The following is a 21,785-nucleotide window of genomic DNA, read 5'->3' as shown; positions in this document are numbered from 1 at the left end:
AGGTCTAACAAAAGAAGCAGGGAAAGTTTGCCAGCGCCTCTAGTCTCAATCATTTTTGAGGTCAAATAGTTCCTGCCTTGGGCGGAAGCCAGATTGTCAAAGGCTAAGGATGTGGTTTTCTTCAAGGTAGTGTTGGATATGGATGTAAGCGGCACAGTCTAGGATTTGTAGGCTGTAGGGGATGGTAGTGATGGAACGATAGTTTGTAGAAGTGGCTCGGTCGAGCAAGGCTTTTTTGGGGAGCGGGAGGATCCAGGCTTCTTTCAGAGCAGCTGGGACGCTCTTCGTTGAGAAAGAAGAATTGAAATTGTGGTGATGACCAGTGTAAGTGCCTCATCGCAGTCTTTGATGATAGGCGCCGGGCCGGCATCTGCTTTGCAGCGGGAGGGTTTGAGGCTTTTTATAATGTTGGTCACTTCCTGCTCAGATACAGGGCTGAATTTGAATGGTGGCGAGGGGGGATTTAGGAGGCGTGAGGGTAGTGGGTAGGGTTTTGGCACGAATGGCCAGTTGTCTGGATTGGATTTTCTCCTGTAGGGTGAAGATTTTTCTGATGAGGGATTCTTGCATATTAGAGCACCAGGTGTTGTCTATGGCAAAATCTGCGGGGGGAGTAGCAGGGGACTCCAGTTGTCGCAGGATATTGAAGACTTTGCAAGTGTTAGATTTTGCATTGTCAATTCTGGCATTGTAGATGCTGCCTTTGGCAGTGTGCATCGCTACTCTGTAGTCTTTTGCAAGGGTTGTGAAGTGTAGTTTGTTGTTTGGGGAGGAGTCCTTTTTCCAGGCAGTTTCTGCAGTATGTTTCTTAGTGTGGGCGGATGGCAAGGAGCTCTGGAGTGAACCATGAGTTTTTTTTAGCAGGGCTTTAGCTTTGCAGCGTTTAAGCGGGGCAAGGGTATCGACAGCTTGCAGTACAGTGCTGTTGTAGGGATCGACAAGGGCTTCTGAGTTGGTTGCAATATTGGTGATGTCCTAAAGGTCGGTGAGAAGTGGTGCGGGGTGGTCTTTATTGAGGTTTTTGGAGCAGCAGGCTAGGGCTTCTAGTCTCGCTGAGTGGATGGGGCTGGGCCGTTTGCTGATGGGGATGTGAAAGGTGATGGTGTGCTGATCTGACCAGAGGCAGGTTGTGATGTTTGGGCTGTAGGTGATGCAATTTACGTCTGCCATCCAGTCCAGAGTGCGTCTGTGAATGTGGGTGGGTTCAGATATCTGCTGTTTGAAGTCTAACTGGTTATGGGCTGTAGCTAGGCCTTTTGCATGCAAGCCCTAAATTGAGATCTTCTAGAATGATATGATATGATATGATATGGCATTTATAACGCGCCTATACACAAGTGTATCAAGGCGCGAGGATTTCGGAACAGTGCTTGATGACAGAGTTGATGATCTGCAGGAAGGAATGAATGGGGCTTGGGGGGGCAGTAAATCAGATGTAGATTAATGGTGTTGGTTGGTGAAAGTGAGCGCTTGGTGGAGAGCATTTCACAATTGGGTAATGGGTTTGTGCTAATGGCTCTGATGGCGATAGTGTTTTTGTAAATTATGGCAACGTCGCTGCCTCTGTTGTTCTCCCATTGTGGAGGATGGCATATCCTAGGGGGATGGCAATTGATATGGCAGGATCGTGTGCTGGCTGAAGCCAAGTTTCTGATACGGTAAGCAAGCCAAGGCTGTTGGTGGTTAGGAGGTCGAAGATTTCTCAGGCCTGAGCTAGGACTGATCTGTTGTTCATCAGGGCACATTTGAAAGGAACAATGGTGGAAGTGTCGACTGGTGAGTATTGGGTTTGACTCCTGGGGGACGGGAAAGGGAGATGGTGGAGGTCCAGGTGCAAAGATAGAGGGACTTGTTTCTGGTGGGGAGTGGAGAAGGCAACACTGTCGGTAGAATGTGCAGGGAGATAGTAGAGCTCGTGTTGGGAATATGAAGATGCTTGTTTCTGATGGAGAGTGGGGGAGGTAGTGAGGTTGGTGTTGGAGGGGGTTGATTGGATCAGTTGGATGTGCGGAGTGTGCGCTGTACGTTAAGTGCTTGTAGGAAGCTGGTGGGAGGGATGGTGGAGTAGTGTGGGTAGAGCCTGGGCAGGGGGCAGCTGCAGGTAGATGTTGTGTTTGTTTCAATCAAAATGTTTGCTCTATTTTGCAAAATAGCCATCAGTTTACTTTGCTAAAGATGCATTTTATGTTATGTTATGTTAAGTTATATTATGTTATTGGGATTGTACAAAGCACGGGGCCCATTCCAGGTGGATCAGAAATTGAAATGAGCATTTACAGGGTTTTAGGGAGTAGGGGAAAAAGACAAGGCATTTTGTTTAACTGTTGGTGTATGAAGAACCAGGAGCAACTTCCGTCTGTATGGGTGTGTTTTAGGTAGATTGGTATGTTCACCTGTGAAGAGTTTTGTATCCATATGGGATACCTGTAAGTTTGGGTTTTGGGTGTGGAATGATCTGTGTGTTTTAACCAGTGTATGTGTTTGGGAGTTGATTGGAGTGGTCTAGAGTTGTGACTATGATGGTAGTAGGCATCAGTTTGACAGGCAGCAACTCTGCTGTAGGAATATGTTGTGAATCTCTGTAGTGCAATTTTTAAACAAAACATTTGTATGAAAGATAATTTCTCTACGTTAGACTGTTGAGTGCTCCTGTGAGCACCATGCAAACAAGTTAAGCAGCTATTTTTGTGGCGCTGACATACACAATGTATAAAAACCTCTCCTCATGCACCAGGGTTCCCACCGGGGGTGTCTACAATTCAAAAGTAGTTCATGGCCCCAAGCCCATCCTCAAACCGGCCCACAGGGCAATGCCAACATGTAAATGTAGGCCAGTTTACTGAGTTAATGGGGGCCATCTTAATGACTTTCTGCACTGTGCAGCTGCTAGCTTTTACTAATTCTACACCAGCCTGATGTGCTATAAAATGCAGCATTGCCCACACACTTTCCTAAACAATGCACCACAGGTATTACTCAGTTTGTCATGAAATGTCTAATTCCATCGCATTGCGTATCAGCATGACATGATCATTAGAAAATGGGAATGGGCAGCTAAGCACAAAACTCTGAGACGACAAGTTCAAACTGTGCACAAAAAGGGCAAAACCGCGAAAAAAATGCATATGACCCCCTATGGCTTTTTTTTGTATATTTATTTTTAACCTTTTACTGCATATGGCTTTAAAGACCTTGTACATGTTAGGGGACATTTGACTACCTGTGTCAAGGCGCATGACATGTTCCATGAAACAAGCAACATCACTACTCTCCACTACTAACATCACTACTGTCTACCCTCTCCACCCCATCCCTCCTCTCCCCTCTCCATCTTTGCTTGCTGACCCTCCTTTAGACACCCCCCACCATCCTTCTCGTCCTTTCCTCTTTTCTCCCCTGACGAGGTCGCGAGACAAGTCCGATCTATGAAAGCCTTGTCAAAACAGGTTCCTCCCTGTTCCTCTAAAACCATCAAGGACCACATTGGCACCCTTGCTCTGGCCCTTGCTGATTTTTGCAAGCACTCCTTTGCCTCAGGGTCCTTCCCCTCCCCTCTGAAGCACTCCCTTGTGCATCCTCATCCCAAGAAACCCACAGCTGATCCTTCTTGTCCAGCTAACTATCGCCCAATTTCCATTACTCCCTTTCTGTGCAAACTCCTGGAAAAGTTGGCCATCTCTCAGCTTAACCTTCATTCCAATTCTGTTGGCTGTCTCCATGTCCACCAGTCTGGCTTCAGAGCTGCCAGAAGCACGGAAACTGCTCTCCTGAACATCCGTGAAGATCTGCTCTCCAACCTTGACTCTAACATTCCCTCTGTCCTCATCCTCCTCGATCTCTTTTCTGCCTTCGACACAGTCAACCACACCATCCTGATAAAATGTCTCTGTGAAAACCTGGGTATCACTGATCAGGCTCTGGCCTGGCTGACCTCTTTTCTCTCAGATCGACCCTCCCGGGTCCAACTTGGGTCCTTCCTATCATCTATCTTCCTCTCTACCTGTGGTGTTCCCCCGGGGTCTACCCTCTCGTCCTGGCTTTTCAACCAATACCTGGCAACTCTCGCCCACTGCATTGCCATTTTCTGCTCAAATTTCCAGTGCTACGCTGATGCACTCAACTCATTTTCAGATTGCCCTCTGCCACCTCCTCTCCGTCTCTCATCTCTGATTGCCTAACTGCCATTCAGGATTGGTGTGCCGCCAATGATCTTTGTCTGAATGCCAGCAAGACGGATATCCTCCTCATCGGCACACCTTCACACACAATCCTTTCCCCTCACTCTCTGGCCAGCTTCCCTTGGCCCTACCCCCACCTGCGAAGCTAAGAACCTCAGGGTCATCTTTGACTCCCGCTTTCCTTCTCCGCCCACATCTCTGAGGTCTCTAAAAAGTCAAATTTCCTACTACACCTCCTCAGATGTACTCTGCCTTTCCTCTCCTTCCCCCAGAAGCTCATGGTATCCCAAGCTCTGGTTCTCTCTTGGTTGGACTATTGTAACAGCCTCTTTCTAAATCTACCTGCCTCTACTCTCTGCCCTCTGCAACTAATCCAGAACAGGACTGCAAGACGTGTCCTTGACCTTAAGCCGTAGGATCAAATCTCTCCAGCTCTGAAAACTCTCTGTTGGCTCCCAGTGGATGCAAGGATTACATTCAAAACCCTCTGCATTGTCCAAAAGGCTTTCTGGGGCCTGGGGCCAAAATACCTTCAGCTATCCCTCCGCAAATACCTCCCCTCTCAAGCTCTTCGCTCCTCTACCTCTAACTCCCTCAGGGTCAGTCGTTTTTCAAAGAAACGCGCTGAGGGTAGATCTCTGTCTTCAGCTGGGGCCTCCCTCTGGAACAGCCTCCCTGCCAGTCTAAAACTTGAGGAGAACCATCTCCGGTTCTGGAAGCACCTCAAGACCTTCCTCTTTTCTTCTGCCTTCGCTCCCCCTCACCCCCTCTCCCCTGCTGATCTGTTCTCTCTTGGCACTGTGCACCTGGCCACCGTCTGTCCTCCGGGCCCAGGTACCTGCTCACCCTGCCACCCTCCCGCACTGCCTCCGGGCCACCCTTGCACTGGGGTCTGTATCTGTACAAATACAGCGCTCCCTTTTTCTTCCTGCACTTATCAGACCTATCATGTCTGCTGTCTTATACCTAGCACTTGCAAATTGCTGGCTGCACTACCACTGATTGTTACCTTTATTATTTATTTATTGTTATTTATCTGTTTCTCCTCTGCTTCGCACTTTTTACTTCTCCCCCCTTCCATGCACTTTTCCCCTCCCTCTCTCCCATGCACTTGCGCGTTCTCAATGTCACTCGGCTTAGTAAGATCGCTGTTTTTGTTCCCCCCTCCCTTCCCTTGTCGCGCTCTGAAACACTTGTGTACGAGCACGATAGAAATAAAAAATCAATATCAATATCAAATATCAACCCTCTAACAGCCTCACAAACCCCAACGTTATATGGAAACAGAATCATCAATTAAAATAAAGGGAATCTCTACTTTCTGAACAGGCATCTAGTTATGCACTGCAATCAGCCAAGGTTCATTAGACAGAGAGGTGGCTTTCACACTGGAAAGAAGTGCACGCTGCTCCACCAGAGCTGCTAGAATCTCGCTGCAAAATTAAGACAAAACAGCTCCCACGCAGTGTCAATCATGATGATTATGTGATTATATGAACAAGATTTGCCAGATTATCTAGTATCGGTTTGTGCTTAAATAGGGTCTAATACAACCCAACGAAGGATAAGGCAATATATTTGGCCCTGCAGGTGAACACAAACAAATTGACCTACCTATTGGAAAGGTGTGGCTCTCACATTTACAACAAAGGAAGAAAATGATCGATAACGTCACAGAATTCAGACAAGGTCATAATTTCCTGGCAGAATCCACAAGAAACTGACTTTTGGTAGAGAGCCTCAATCAGGTTCCCGCCTCATTTCCTGCTACCCTCACTCCACTGTGGTATGCCAAGGCACGCCCCTCTATCCCAAATCAGCCAAATGCAATGTTTGGAAGATGAGATACAGCAATAAAAATATGTGACAAAAATAATGCTCTTCATAATTCCACCTGGAAGAACCCCGAACAGGTGAGGCAATTAGGTCCCTATATTTGATTTTTTTTGCTCTAACTTCATATCAGATCTTTCAAAACCAAGTGATGTGTTATTATCTCCCGTTTTTAAAATAATACAGCCTTAAAGACTGAGGGAGGGGTCAAGGTTATGGCCCGAGGTGAAACCGATGGCCATAATTTGGGGGTAATGACCCCTCTCGAGATCCCGATGTTAGCCTATCTTTTGCGCTTAGACGATCTCTGAGGATAGCCAATGAATTTCACATAGAGGATAAATGTGGGCAGCCTTGATATTGCACTTGGAAGATTTCTGAGGGTAGCCTTTCTATTAAGCTTAGACGTCTTTATGAGTGTAGCCTGTCTATTATAGAGACGATCTGATAACACAGCTAGATCAAAGACAAAGATCCATCTAAGCCTCAAGCCTTCACAAACCACTTTGGTGGACATCTGCCTCAAACAGGGCTACCTACCCACATGCATGCTGCATCGGCCTACTACAAAACATTTGGTCTAGCTGGACACATAATGACTCACCTCCATACACCAGACTAAAACACAAAGCACAACACCTCTACATCCGAAGGCAGTGGCGACCTATGACAAAGAATCGGTCTAGCTGGACACATAACAAGTCTTTTGCACTTGTGCACTCACCTGACCACCTCAGCACCGATCTGCATGCCTGATCTTCATGGGTAGCTTAATGGAGCTTGGCCAACCCACCTACCTCCATATCTTAGCCAAATGCACACATGCATTGTAATCATTCTGACAATTTTCCCATAACTTGGACTTCGGTCCCCTGAGGGCGTTTACACCACAAGCACGTTGCGACCATACTAATTGGATAAAGGTGCTATATAAATGACAAACTAACTTTAAGTGTGACTAAAATTAACAGACAAACTGAGTTAGTAGATTAAAAGTTGTTGTATTTTGTATTATTTAGTTAAGCATTTGAATTGCTACTTGTTTGAACTGGAACAGGTTTAACATGAGCTGAGCATGGATTAGGTGGCATGAATAAGTAATCGTTTTTTCTATAAGAAAGAGAAAGCATTTTCAAATATTTTAGCTTTTGCGATCATGTGTTAAACAGCATGTTCCAGAAAGAAAGGTCCTCCCTGAGATTAAATGTCTTGTAAAAACAAATCTTGACTGGAAATTGCATTGTTGTTCCCTGCCTGCTTCTGAAGACAGAATGTTTGGAATGCAGTCAATACCAGTAGTTATTGACTGCACTCTAAAATGTGGAGTAGCTGAGAGGAGGTCAATAACGATCTCCATGTGCTAATGCAAAATACCAAGTCAAATAGGTTGATTTAAAAAATAGGCTGTGGATGCATCCCTCTTGTGATGCATATCGACTGAAAATGTACATACAATTTGGCAAAGCCAGAGAAGGAGCTGTATACGGAGGCAAACATTCCACATCAAGACTCCACACCCAACACATGCAATACTTTGACATAGAGCTAAAATAATCCTGGATTAACCAGGTAAACCTGTTCTTAAGAATGAGTGATTTGTAGCATAGTTTACTGTGAAGTGAAAAAGAGCCACACAGACATCCAGTGATTTCAAAGAGGTAAACTGGTTCTGAAAGGTAGTGCAACCACAATATGTTAAGAGGGCTGTTTGACAAGAGCCTTTTTATCCTCCTTAACAGCAAAAAAGGGTATACATAATAATTTGAATGAACTGCTGGAAGAGTGAGGAACCTGAATAATATATACTGGTCAGTAGAGGAAAAAATCAAGGAAGCTTCTCATGTGCTTAAAACATCTGCCGAGGGCCGCATGTATTTGCCGTGGTCAGTATGATCAAAACTCAGTAAATTCATGGGGTGGTGTGATCAGATATTGAAGACGGACCCTACAGATGCCGACCACACTCTTAAATCTCCATTGGGCCCATTCAAGCAGTTGTGTGCTAAGAACTATTATGAAACTTCAGAGAAAAGTGCAGGCTACCGAGACGACGGCCAATAGTTTGAAATACTACAAATCGCCTGCGGCTTTGTATGCGGCCAAACACACACAACATGAAATCAAGGGATAACTCAATCCTTATTAGAAATTAAGACACATAAATGGAAAGGAAATGTCGAGCACCCAACCATGATGAATCTGAGCATTTATGGGGTAATTTATGTGATGACATCTAAGACTTGAGTAGGTCCCTGCGATTGTTGCTAAAATGTTAACAACAGTGTTTGACTACAAAAACAAATAACCAATCTGTAAAATTATGATACAATGTTTCTCCTGCTTACATTTTGTAGTCTGTAGCAGTGAACTGGTACGTCTTCAAGAGAGCAGGACTCCTTAATGAACATCAGCACAGCCTCCTTGATGGATATACCTTGCTGCTCTGCGTGCATTTCTGGAGCATGTTTTAGGATGTACTCCCGACCCCTCTTTGCAATAATCTTAAAAAGAGGAAACAAAACAAATATTATTGTTTTAAGAGTCTGACATATAAGTGCAAGAACGAACAGAACAATACAACTGACACCAATCACTCATTAAAGCAAACCGGTACCTGCCGGAATATACCCCTGACAATTCCACTTGGATAGCCGTACACATCTACGGTTAGTGCATGGACTCAAAGAATTTTGCCATAATTCTGGAAGGACAATGTGACGAATCAACTTCCGGGGCACTAGTGGTCCAGGGATGAATATCAGTTTCTAAACCATCAATCAGACCCACACCTCTATTACACCAGAAGGATTCTGAACAGATTGGAAACACAAGTAAATTATAAACCTCCTTGTCCAATGTTGGTAACGTGGACGGAACAGCAGGCTTATCTCTGCAAGGTTGTGGATCATTGGTTAGCTGCAGCACAACGAAAATACAATTATTACCAATGATAAAAAGGACTGTCCAGTCAAGGTTGTATAAAAATATGTACTTTATTATTATTATTATAACAGACAGTTCTAGCACACTACAAAATACAGCCCACCCTGTAAAGGAACACAGAGGACAGGCAGTTTCACGAAGGAAAGGGATGCACTCTGGGTACTGACAGGAGGGTAGTCGGTAAGGCAATTAGTCTTAACTGTTCATGGTTCCTTGGTTTCAGCACCAAGGGAGCAAGTTGTTGTAAATGTCACTAGGGGCCTTCGGAGAAGCACCAGGGGGACAGAACCACAATGTAGCTGGTGAGATGATCTTGATGCTCGACAGCATTGAGTAGGTTCCAGGATGCTTTGCAGCTCCTGTGATAGAGTTCAAGATGGGAGACTGTGGGTATCAGGCGGCAGGCAGTTCGGCAAGCGAAGCTGGATGGACAGCTGCAGGCTGGCCTACACAGTGGCTAGGGGTCAAGAATCGTTGTCTCTGTGCTGGTTGGTGGATCTGGAATTCTGGTCGAGGTGTCTCGACGGCTTTAGTGACTGCAGCATGACAACAGTCAGTGGTACAGCCAGTCACGGTTCATGGGCTCAACTGCCTCGAAAATGTCCCTAAAAGATGGATGCTGGTTGATGCTTGTTGTGGCACTCCTACTAGCTTTTTTGCTCGACTCGTGTCGTCCTTTGAGGCTGACGGCCCAAAACTGAGGAGGGTGTTTGCAGGCAACGGCCTTGTCCTTAGTTCAGAGACTCTGTGCACCTACCACACAATGGGCCTCGTTACGACTTTGGAGCTAGCCATGCCCTTAATAAGGGCATGTCTGCCTCCAAAATCGTGTCCGGGTTCCCTGAATGGGGAAATACCGGGCCATTCCCAGTATGGAGGGCCCGGTATTTCCTCCTTCAGGGAACCCGGGCCCGGTCCTTCCCATTCCCATTCGAGCCCTCATAGGGCTCAATGGGAACTGGGAGGGAGCTAACAACGGGCCAATTACGAACGAGCCCGTTGTTAGCTCCCTGGTCCCCTCACAGGACTCACTATGGAGTCTGGAAAAACCAGACGTCCAGAGCGGGTCCTGCGAAGGGACCTCGTAATTGTGCGGAATGGGTTTAACGGCGCCGGTACCATTACCGGCGCTGTTAAACCCATTCCGCACAAGTCATAATGAGGCCCTATGTGTGCTGGCTTGGTACCAGTTCTATAGCTGCTGGATGGGCCGCCTGAGTCCGGTATCTCCCTCTGCTGTCCTGGGAGATGTTTAGGGGAGGGGTCTTGCTTCCCTCTTCGGAATCCTGGCCTTCCTTCACTGGCGGAAGCTGTTAGGCAGACTGTACCTTCAGCCAGGGTCCAAATGAGTCCTTCTTCTTACTCCTCTCGAAATCGTCGGATGATCTGCCAAAAGAAGAGCTCAATCTTCTTTTAAGGCAAATGGGCCCCAGTGATTGGTGCAGGCTAAGCCTACCTTAATGAACCAATCCAGGGTTCCCACCAACAATCTTCATTTATGTGTGAGGTCATAACCAGAGTGCTTTGCAACAGGAAAGGTAAGGGGTGACAACGTGTACTACTAAATCCCACCCATCTTCCTGTCTGTTGTGGATCAAAGAGTCTCTCTGGTTAATTGAGCTCTCTGTGACTCCTGATCAAAGCACAGGTCCCCCTTGAAGTTTGTGGCATGAAGAGACTTTCTGTCTCCATCAAATCACATACTTCTTCCCTCTGAAAGGGGGTTCCCTGCACGGGTTGCCTACTGTAAACAGTTGTCCCAGACGTGACATTCACTGCCCTTAATACAGAGAGGTGGGAGCTAGCTTCAAGTTGACACATTGCATAGCAAAGAGGTGTTAGTTTCCTGTCCCTCGTGTTAGTTCTGTGACAAGGTCTCTTTGCAGGCCTGCTTTTGTTTAACTCTCATCAGAATGTGCTGCCACCACACAGAACATTGACAATAGAACTGGGTGGATCCAGGTGGCAGGTCCAAGGGTAATAATAGCAGACAGCAGGTGTCCAAAAGTGGGTTACAGATATAGACCTAAGCGCAAGCGTTGCCGGGAGGCAGTGCCGGTGTGCAACTGGGCTGGTAGGGACCTGGGCCCGAAATCAGAGGGTAGCCAGGTGACCAGTCCAGTATCAGACAGGAAATCAGCAGGGGAAAGGAAGAGAGAAGGTAGAAGCAAAGATTGGCAGTATTCAGTAATGATGAGATGACTACGAATCGATAGGGAAACTAAGGGGAACTCACATGGAAATTCACAGAAACAAGCGTGTCTTCGGGCCTCCAAGCATCTCAAGCAGCATGGGGTGTACAGAAAATCAGTACATTGAAATGACCGTACTCCTGTGCATGAATGACTGCTCTCCTGTATGTATGTTCCCACTGTAACACCCAAGTACATCCAAACCTAAAATCATGACAAGGGCCTGCAATCAAGATTCGGCAGAACATTAACGTTTTCCATTGTAAGTTACCTTCTACAATGAGTCCAAAAAATATCTCGGCATTGCCTCCCATTGAACAAATAACTGGAAAGTACATATTGGCCAATGATCTACCACCCATCCATCACGCAGGCCAAAAAGGTCTCTGCAAACACCCACGTGCAGAATTCTGCTATAGATCCGTCCCACACCAGGAAGGCACAACTCAAAGAATGCAATGGAAAAAGCTCTCCAAAACTGCTCGGACTGCCTTCTTAGAGGCAGAATGTGAATGTTTTTGAGTGAATTTCAGAGCACAAAACAAGTCATGAATTATATGACAAAATGAAAAGGGATGTCGGTTACCAAAATGCCTGGGGTGGGGAAGTGACATCCAACACCTGATGACATCACAGGAAGTGATGTACCGTGGCCTTTGACCCGGATGTCATCAAATCCTCTTTAACCCCAGTGACTTCACCAGAAATGGCTTGCAGGCATAAATAAAAGTACACAAATGTGCAATTTCTAAAATACCATATAGGTACTAAAGCATACAAGAATATTCAAGACGCCAACCACATTTTAACAAGGATGCTGCCTCCATATGCCATGGTTGGGGCCATGATACGATGGGGTGAGACCCAATAGAATCAACATAGGCCGAGGCACGGCCATTGCTATGCAACTTCAGCATTGTCTGGTCAGTTACGTACATATTATGCCAATTATATCTGCTTGTCAGGTATTGTCATTATGTGATAAGTAGAGCCCCTACATTGCCAGTTGTGACATTATAGTATCCAAAAACCCAATAGATGCAAGTCACAAACAATGCACAGGAGTATTCATGCTTTATTTATGATTATGATTTGTTGTTTATATAGCACGTTCGCTATACATATCACCTATTTACAAACAATTATCATTCCAACTGAAGTTGCTACTCATTTATTAACCTCGGATGAAAGAAAGGCTGAGTTGGCCTTGCTGGGATTCAAACCTGCAACCTGCAGATCATACATAGATCACAGCAAAACCCACTAAGCTATCTTACCAGTCTGCTATTAAAAATGGAATGCCACAGTAAAAAAACATGTAAAAACTGGCTGAACAATGTAGGCCAGACACGTAATAACACATATCCTGTTTGCTGCAGCCCTGATGATGCACAGTAAAACATGCCATGCAACACTAAGCTATACCTAGATGGGCTGCACCAAAATGCCAATCTAATTATGTATTAACACTTATCATGCTTGCTTTATCATAGATGCCTAGAAAAATATAGCATGCCGCAAAACGGGAAGGCTAGACTGGTGCACCCAAAGGCCAGTCTAGCCAGGTAATTATATTTATCATGATTGCTTTATCAGAGATGCCCAGAACAAAATGTCAAGCCACATTAAGACATGGGTAGACTAGCTGCATCAAAATGCTAGTCTAGCCACATAATAACACTTATGATGCTTACTCCATCATAGTGACTATTATGTATTAGCGAACCCCTCTCCTGCCCCACCTTTCCCACATGTCCCCTTCTCCTCTCCCTCTCCTCCTCCAAACACCAAAATCAGCTCCCGGATCCAGCATTACCTCCCCGTCCCTCTTCCTCGTCCCAGTACTTAAGTATGAGTCAAGGTGCTTCATAGGCAAGTCCTGGGACGATGAAGAGTGTAACTAGGAGTAGTGAAGATTACAGGTAAGTAATTGAGGCATTTAATTCAAGCACACACATTCACTTGCTCATTTATAACATGCACCCATTCACCATTGGCTCACAGAAGCACCCCCAGCCACCCATTCATCATGCACTAAATCACACAAATTGCATGGCATATACACACATACATTACATGGTTTATAGTTATATTTTCGAAACCCATATTTTCGAATGTCATTTTCTCGACACCAAAGTTGCCGAATGTTTTTTTTTAAAAAAAAATTATTTTTTTTTAAAATGGGGGGTTTCCCCCGAACCACCCGTTTTTTTTTATTTACACTTTTTTTTACTAACGAAACCCAAAAAAAACATATACAATAAAAAAAAATCAAAATTTTTTTTCGGCAAAATGTTTTCAACATAATGGGCATTCGAAAATATGACCGGATACCAAATTACATATAATATCTATATACACACACACACACACACACTTTTACACTTAAAAAATACATTTTCTTACCTTTCCTTCTTCGTTGCTCATCCTCTGCAGGCAAGACTTAGGGTCCCATGCTTCATAGCGAACACAAGGAACCAGCTCTGGTTCCTGTCATGCGCAGTAAAGCAGAAGAGCCAGAGCGCTGCATGTCCTGTGGGGGTGGGGGGGGGGGCTCAGATTTCAAAATGAAATTATTTCTTTTTGAAGTCACTCTGACTTCAAAAAGGAAATGATTTCCCTTATGGAAACCCGAAATTGAAATAATTTTATCTTTTTGAACCAGGTGCCTCAGAGGCAGTGCAAAGGGTCACAAAAGAGATGCCAGGGGTCTCGGTTGTGACCCCTGCACACCCCAAATTGAAGTCCCTGAGAATGAGCCGACAAATAAGTGTCATCATCAACATTTTGCCCAAAAAAGGTTCAACAGAAGCAGAATACATTGCCTTTCTAATAGAAATATTCAGCGTCCCCACCTAGCTATGCTCCACAAGATGAAATAGAAGCCAAGCATGTGGGGAGTGGGTAGAACTGGACAATCCAGAATTTGCCCTATTGCACTATTTCTTGTACAATGCTCCAAGAAAGAGGTCAATGTTTTATTTTGTGAGCCTTGTCCCCGAGTTATAAGAGATTAATGGCTGCCTACCTCTAGAAAGCAGAAAGATATGAAAAGGTTCACCATAAAAACGAACACAATATCAACCAAAGCATCAAAGAAGTCTTTTGAAAGAATACCAGTGCAATAATCTCATCAGACCAAAAGAAAAAAGTATATTCATCAACAGTAGTTATGATGAGGGGAGACAATAACTGACAACCTTCTGTACAAAAGCCATAACTGATCATAGCATTTCATGTTTTTTTTGCTTTGGTTTTAGTATGACAAAATAGCAAACTACACAAATCTGGGGTGGGAAGAATCCCCAAGCACGATACTTTTGTATTTCTTCTTTCAGGGCCAGTGATATACCAAGTATTATTAGCATCATCGTTATCATTTTAATTAAATTGATAATGAAAAATATATACAACACACCTATATTACATTAATGAAAGACGTCACAGTCAAAATCTGTGTTCCATAAACCAGCTACATTCGGGGAAACCATGGATGAAAACCCAGCATCATTGCTAGCATTGCTAGCATTTGGTATCCACCAAACTGCCCCCTCCCCCCCACCTCTCACAAAGAATACACCTCCCTGCATCCACAAGACCGACCAGAACGCCCTAAACAAACATGCTCACAGTGCCCAAAATCAAGAGAGAGAGAGCAGGAGGCGCCAGCTTCCCCTACCTAGCAGCCTTACAATGGAATGCCTTGCCACCACCCCTACGATCAGAAAACTCTCACTTGGCATTCCGCAAAGCGGTAAAAACGCTGCTCTTCACCTAAGCACCACCATCTACCACACCCTGGCAAGAATGTATAAATGTATATATGTATATGTCTAACCTGTGCTGCCATTTCATTGTAACTACGTTCCTCACAAGTAACATCGCCTCGATGCCCAAGGGCTGTTATTGCTCTATACAAAAGTGAAAATTAAAAATAAAAATAAATAAAATAAAAATTGGCTAAAATTCCTTTCTTTATGCTTTTTTGGCCAGTCAGGGGTTACTAGGGGTGCTAGCATAGTATAATAATATGCTGCTGCCACTGTAAAGCCACAAGTCTACTGTGACAATTGCATTTAAAACTGGTGTACAGATAATTGCTGCTGGGCTCCTCCCATAGAACGTGCAGCCTCTTCCCTAATTCCCCTGCATTGTAGCATCTGTTGCTGCAGGATCTAGGAGACATCAAGCTGTGCCTTTGACCAGATAGGTGTTGCAGGGGAGGGGGGGGGGGGGGTGCTCATCATCATACTCCTTTCATCCCAAATGGAAATATTTCAAAAGTGAAACATAGCATAGTGTTTTGTCGTACTAGCGTTTTGACCTGATGCGTTTTATCAGCGAAATGGCATAAAATTACGTTTATGAGCATGACTACGAGGTGGGGTTAAGGGCATCCTTAAACATTACCTTTGGTCCGCATCCCCAAATAACTCACCGTTAACTTTCCCCTCACTAATGTTCCAGTGCTTGCACAAAACACGCCCTGTCTGTTGCTTAATCCCATAAGTGCCAATGATGAGTATGCGTGTCCTTTTTGCATAGATTGGCATAACAGCCTTTAAGCAGGTCAGCCCAGAGCTCATAACCAAAAGCAAAGTCTGTCCTTCTTCTTCTTCTAAATTACTGAATGCGTGGGCGGACCCAAATAGTGTATATGTTCCAAGGTTTGCAGACATTTTATTGTAACAAATTAAATGTGCTTCATACCCAGTTTACCTTGCATGCACAGAAGGATTTCAGCTTAAATCACTATCGCAGACATATTTGTCAAACATACACTCATACAGTCATTCTGACGTTCCCAAAATGCTCTTTGATTTTATGCAAAGCAGCCAGGTGCTATTTATCCCTCTCCTCTCATATGTGATTTATTTACAGACTGAGGGCTATTTACTTACTGGGGCTCATTTTAAAAGCTGTAGTGCTGTAAAATAAGTGTGCAAAATAAGGCATAAAAGTCTTAATCCAGTCTTTACACTTGTTTTACTGCTTCAGGGTATTTTAAAAATATTTTGCCAGCAGAGTGGGAGACAGTAGGGGGAAATTCAATTTCTCGTCCTCATGCCAACTCCGCCTGCAAACCCACCTAGTTTTGTGTCTCCATGATATGTTCATGCAGGAGTAAAACTAATGGATTCTGATGGAATCCCCTTGTGTTTAGCACCTGCTAAAGCCAGGGGGATCCCGTGAGAATCAATTGTAAATGTGATCTGCTAAATGCAATTTGCACGCAAACTTTACATTTCTTTTTTTTACAAAACAGAAAATAAAATGAAAAAGTAAATGTGATTTTACTCTTTCTTAGGCATTCCATTTAGAAAAAAATAAATTAGATGCAGGTGACCTAACAGCACGTAAGTGCTAACAATTGTGGTCCTCACTATGCAATCCCCGCTTTCAACACAATTAGCCTGACTAACTGAACTTTTTAAATACTGAGTGTGACAGATTTTATTTACAGACATCGATTCATTCAGAACCTGGGACTGAGAGTACAATTTACAATATGCAGACCAGACCATCTGAGACCATGCTGAGCTACCCAAAACATATCTTTGCGGGCTCTCATGATTTATTGTTTGGGTGCATGCGGCTCCCCTTAAAGGCAATGCCTATTGTTCTTTAGACAACACCCCTTGCTAGAGCCCTCTTCAATTTCACATCTAATGGATTTGTTCATATATCGCCATAAAGAACCACTTGTAAATTGAAAAGCTTTTTACCCGCTTTTTCTCTTTGTGCATGCATGATTGCTCAGGCTGACTTGGGAGTCTGTAGCGCAGCATGGCATTCTTAAAGGGCTTTGGGAGGAACTCTCACCAGGGCCCAAAGCAACTCCATATTGTCTTACGACACTGACCCACAGACTCTAATCTTAATTGGAATCCTCTGCTGGCCTGGCGATAACACTGTCATGATGATGGCACCATCCAAATTCACAAATCTTGTATTGAACATTCTGCTGCCTATATTTGACTTTTCTGACTGTATTTCATTGGCTTTGACTGCTACAGCTCACTGTTAATTTACAGACTAAACACACAGCATGCTGAACAGGGGCCTGCTATTGCACAAGTCTGCCCCAGTTAAAACAGATGCAGATGTTTGTGATCTGGGCTGGCTCATCCAGCACTGTCTGCGGCTATACAGGAGCAAGCTGCTGCAAGCTACTGGCATCTTCCACAGTGTCAGGCACCGAAGCCAGAGAGACAGAGCCATTGGCAGTCAGACACTAGACTGAAGCAGATGAGAGCCAAACCATCGAAGGCCACAGTCCACTCAACATCCACTCATCCTCCAGCTGAAAGGAAATTACCCCAAATTCTGAACCCTGCACAGCACTGCCTCAGCTGAGCAGTCCTTTCACTCAGAAAGTGCCCAGGGGAATGGTGGGATAAACATAAATACTTTGGGGTTTCTCACAAGACCATCCATTTCATATCGGGGAACTGAATATGCACTGCACCTTTGGATGAGATCTCTCCAGAGAGAGAACATTAAATGCATGTGCATAAATACAGAACTTGTCATCTCTAGATGAGTGTTGGCAGTAATAAGCCAGGTACTGAATTGACCTAGCATCCAACATCACGCAGAGAGTTCAAGCTTAGAGAGAGAGAGGCCAAAGGAATGGATGATCAGGTAAACTCAACCATCTCAATGTGAGGCCTCCAGAAAGAGAGCAAGAAGCAATGTATTGGTTATTTCCTCTCTTGAGCCATTCAAATGGTGGGGGATGGAGTTAGGCATCCCCATGCATTTCCCATAAATGCATCCAGTTTTGGTTAAGGGTGGTGTTAATATGGATCTTGACAATTTCCTAAACCCCATTTTCCTGGTAACCTCCCTGCCTCCTTTAAGTCTCAGAGCAAGACATTTTTTGTTTCTTTGTTGACATCATTTGTCCCTTTCCAGTCTTATTGGACCAATCCACCATTTAAGATGAACGACTTTGTGTGCCTGCTATGATCCACTGAGCTCATCCTGTACGGCAGACAAAAGGCTGGTCTCTATGACCCACCCACTTCATCCCATACTGTCTTGGAGGGAAGAAATGTATATCCCTGCAGCACTACCATGGAACTTACAGTCTCAGAGCTTCGAGGATATGCACCTATGTTCCAATCCATTGGTCTGTACTGTTTTCAGAGGCCCCCTCTCACCTCTAAATCCGGTGATAATAGTTCTCGTTAGTAACCATTCTAATGGTATTCAGTGTATAGACTGCAACTATAAAAGGGCTGATTCGGACTTGCAGGACATCCGACCTGTGTACTTTAGCCTAAAAACAAATGTCTGAGGCAAGCGCTTAACTTTCCAAACCATTTCATAGGCTTAATAATCAGAAACTATCCTTTCTGCATGTGACCGGTTCTAATTCCCCCTGGTGAATCCTCATGAAGGGGCCCCTGAGGGACCCTTGTTTGTGGAAACTAGGCACAATCACCACACACAAACTGATACGCCAGACACGAGGTTGTATTCCCAAAATCTAGGGTTTATTGCAAAGCAAATAGTCTCAGTTGGCCAACTGGTCCCACGCCCCGCGACGTGTGTCTACCAGACCTCAGGGGACGCAAGAGAGCGAAATTCGTACAACCGTTACATATATACAAAACAAGCATCTAGTAATCAGTAGTGTCACAACTTATACCGCCCCTATTGCATTTCCTTTGAACTAGGCACAATGATTGACAATGGTGGCGAGTTTGACACCTTCAAACATTCATTGTGTAACAGTTTGCAATTTTGTAAACCCACATACATTAAGTCTGTGTTTTAAAGAACACAATGCTTCTGTTTTCTGCAAGCAAACTGTGCGTAGGGAGAGACACATTCCAGGCCTTGCTATCTCCAAATTTCTATTCCTGCGCTGGGGGGTCAACTTGTTCTCTAGGGCTGTACCGGGCTCAGGGAAGGGGGGGCGCAAAGAAGAGCATAATTCAAGTAATTTAATGTTTGCTCCGGCGTTTCTACTGTGCTTACCGAGACTAGCTGGCACCTGATGTACTGATTAAAATGCCTTGTTGCTCGCTCTCCAAGGATATGCGAGGAAGGGGACCGGACATTTCTGTCTGAGTTACTGCGTTATATTTCAACATGCCACTCGCGGCCTTGCATTGTGCACCAGTGAAGCAGAATAACATTTCAGCAAAGCAGTTTTACATGAGGCAAAAAGCAAATATTAGAGAAAAAACAAAATGGCGATTTCAGTCGCTTCAAAATGGCCGCACCTTAGTCAAGTTTATGGCTATCTATTTCTAATACTAGATGCATGAGACGGTTGGTCTTCGGCCAACATAATACATAGCCTTCCGATCGAGGGGTGTCTATTTTTTCAAGATCGACAAACCCTACTTTTGGCTGTATGCTAAAAGTCTCATCTGTACCTTGCATCCTCTTCTGACCAAGTATCTGATTCAGATTCTGATTCTGAATCTTGTGCATTTTTAGTTTCCACCTCATTGTCATCTACATTGATGGACATGGATTCTTTGACTGCCTTTGTTTCCTCATTTCCATGGGTACTCACTTTAATAGTGCTCTTTTTTTCTATCATCTGCACACACCCTTTACTAATTTCGGTGCATATTACAGGTAAGCAGTGTATGCAACAACAACATGTCATGAATATTCCTAGTACTGCTACTAGGATCACAAATAGTTTCCATCCCCATGAATATAATAACCCCAGAACCAGGAGCCCATATCCCTACCTATTTCTTGGGTATGGAGTTCAGAGTTTAAGACATTTAGCTTTCTTATCGCTTCAAAAATCGTGGGAGAGGAGTCGTTTACAAATACACAGCACGCTGATCCCATGATTTTGTAAACACTGCCACGATCAATCAGGATTACATCAAGAGCCATTCTGTTCTGAAGTGTCATTAATCTAATCCCTTTCTCCTCTAATGTCATGTTGTATAATATATCTGTTGTTCCGTTTATTGTTTTTTCTAAGATTCTGGATAATTGTTGTATATTATAGGAGTTTATTGCTTGGGCCAAAAATGGTACAAATGATTTTGCTACGTCTTCTACTATTAATCCATCCTCATTACTCCTTCGTATCCTAGCTCTAGATAGTTTGGCTATATCGGTTGTTTTTAAAAGAAACACTCCTGGGAACAAAAGTCCTAAATAACAAGTACCTCCCCAGTTTCTAGGCAACCATGGATACGCTTTTTCTCCACATATAAAATATACAGGGTCACCTACATATACTGGTTCTACTTCCCTCGTAAGAATCGCTGTATTTATACATCTAGTGAATGTCCCTACTGAGTAAGGGCCCTTCTTCTTTAAACAAAAAGGAACAGAACGTGGGCTGTAGTTTACTGTATAGGAGGGAGGCACTGCATCTTTATTTCCCTCTGATCTCATACGAAATATGATTACTGATGATTTTTCCGGCACAAACAATCTGTCTTGTGGCATTGGTTTGGGCGTTGCCTTTGGCATTATCATTATTGCTCTATGAAATATGGAGCAACCTATGGGTCTCATAATTATCTCCTCAAATTCATTCATGTTTGTGCTATCTAATTGACCCGTTTCACTTTTATTCCATTTTCCATAATATAATGTACTCAGAGATGCACTGCATGCAGAACTTAATGTTAGTGGCTGCACGTGCCAACCTATTCCTTTGCCACCATGCTGTGGCAAATGAGCACACACCCAACAGTTATTCTTTTTCAAAATTGAATGTGTCATATTCATTATTTGCAGTAATGTGTTATTTCCATAACCTTCTCTATGTCTTTTTTCCGTTGGGGACAGAGTGTAAGTAACTACATGAACAGGGCTTTCAGTGGTGGAGTTGTTCTTATGGGCAAGAGAATTTCAAAGGGGTGCATTTCTTCCAGGTACCATAATACCAGTGCTGTCGTTACTGGGGCTATTATGCTCATTACACACATTATTATTGTTAGAATTAGCATACAATTTATTTTTATAACTCTTTTTGTGTAATCTTTCAGTTTCTATGTTTAATTCATTATCAGCAGTGGTGCAGGAGGAGGCAAAAGCTGGTTCCGGCATTTTCTCTCGCTGTCCTTTGTCCTCGGCAGTGTTCGTTGTGAATGTCTCTCGTTGTTGCACTCGTTGGAATGTCAATAAGTTCGATGATGTCAACAGTCTTTCCTGCCAGTTCTTAGCAGCTTGGATTGCTACACATTGGGCAAGATCTCTGTGCGTCTGCACATTTGCTCAAAAGAACTCCAGAGCAGTTATCTATTCCCCTCGTACCATGTGCGCCCCGTTTGTCTGTATGGGTTCACACACATGGATTTTGTGTTAGCACCGAGGAGTCTCGATTATTGGGCTATCCGATTTGCACAACCCTCACAACGCTCTCCTCTAGGCCTCCGGTTCCTACTTCATCCGAGAAAGAAAATCAACAGGAATGCAGGTTTGATCACTCCTTTTTTCTGGGCCGCAAATTGTATCGCCTTGCTCCTGATATCGTGTGATCAATGAACAGTGCGGATGCACTTCCAGTCTCAAATTCGGAGTCTGCCTGTGGCACTCTGACAGATAATGGCGGGCGCCCACGTGATGATGCAAATTTCGTTTCAGGCTGTGGTGCGGCAATAGATGGTGGGCGCCAAAGCAGTACACGCTTGGTGTCGGC

At 44.2% G+C, this 21,785-nt stretch overlaps 1 protein-coding gene across 1 annotated transcript in view; it reads right to left on the bottom strand.

Moving 5' to 3' along the window:
• Positions 1 to 21,785, bottom strand: part of LOC138467436 (FERM domain-containing protein 6-like) — a 316,289-nt gene that overhangs the window by 126,386 nt on the left and 168,118 nt on the right. Inside the window, exon 6 of the mRNA XM_069607409.1 lies at positions 8,357 to 8,512. Within this exon, the coding sequence (XP_069463510.1) occupies positions 8,357 to 8,512 (156 nt within the window). The remainder of the gene's footprint in view (positions 1 to 8,356; positions 8,513 to 21,785) is intronic.

Source organism: Ambystoma mexicanum, chromosome 4q (genome assembly GCF_040938575.1).
Source record: "Ambystoma mexicanum isolate Mex_15411 chromosome 4q, UKY_AmexF1_1, whole genome shotgun sequence".
Lineage (NCBI taxonomy): Eukaryota > Metazoa > Chordata > Amphibia > Caudata > Ambystomatidae > Ambystoma > Ambystoma mexicanum.
The sequence above is the reverse complement of the archived record's forward strand: the minus strand, read 5'-3'. Positions and strand labels throughout refer to the sequence as shown.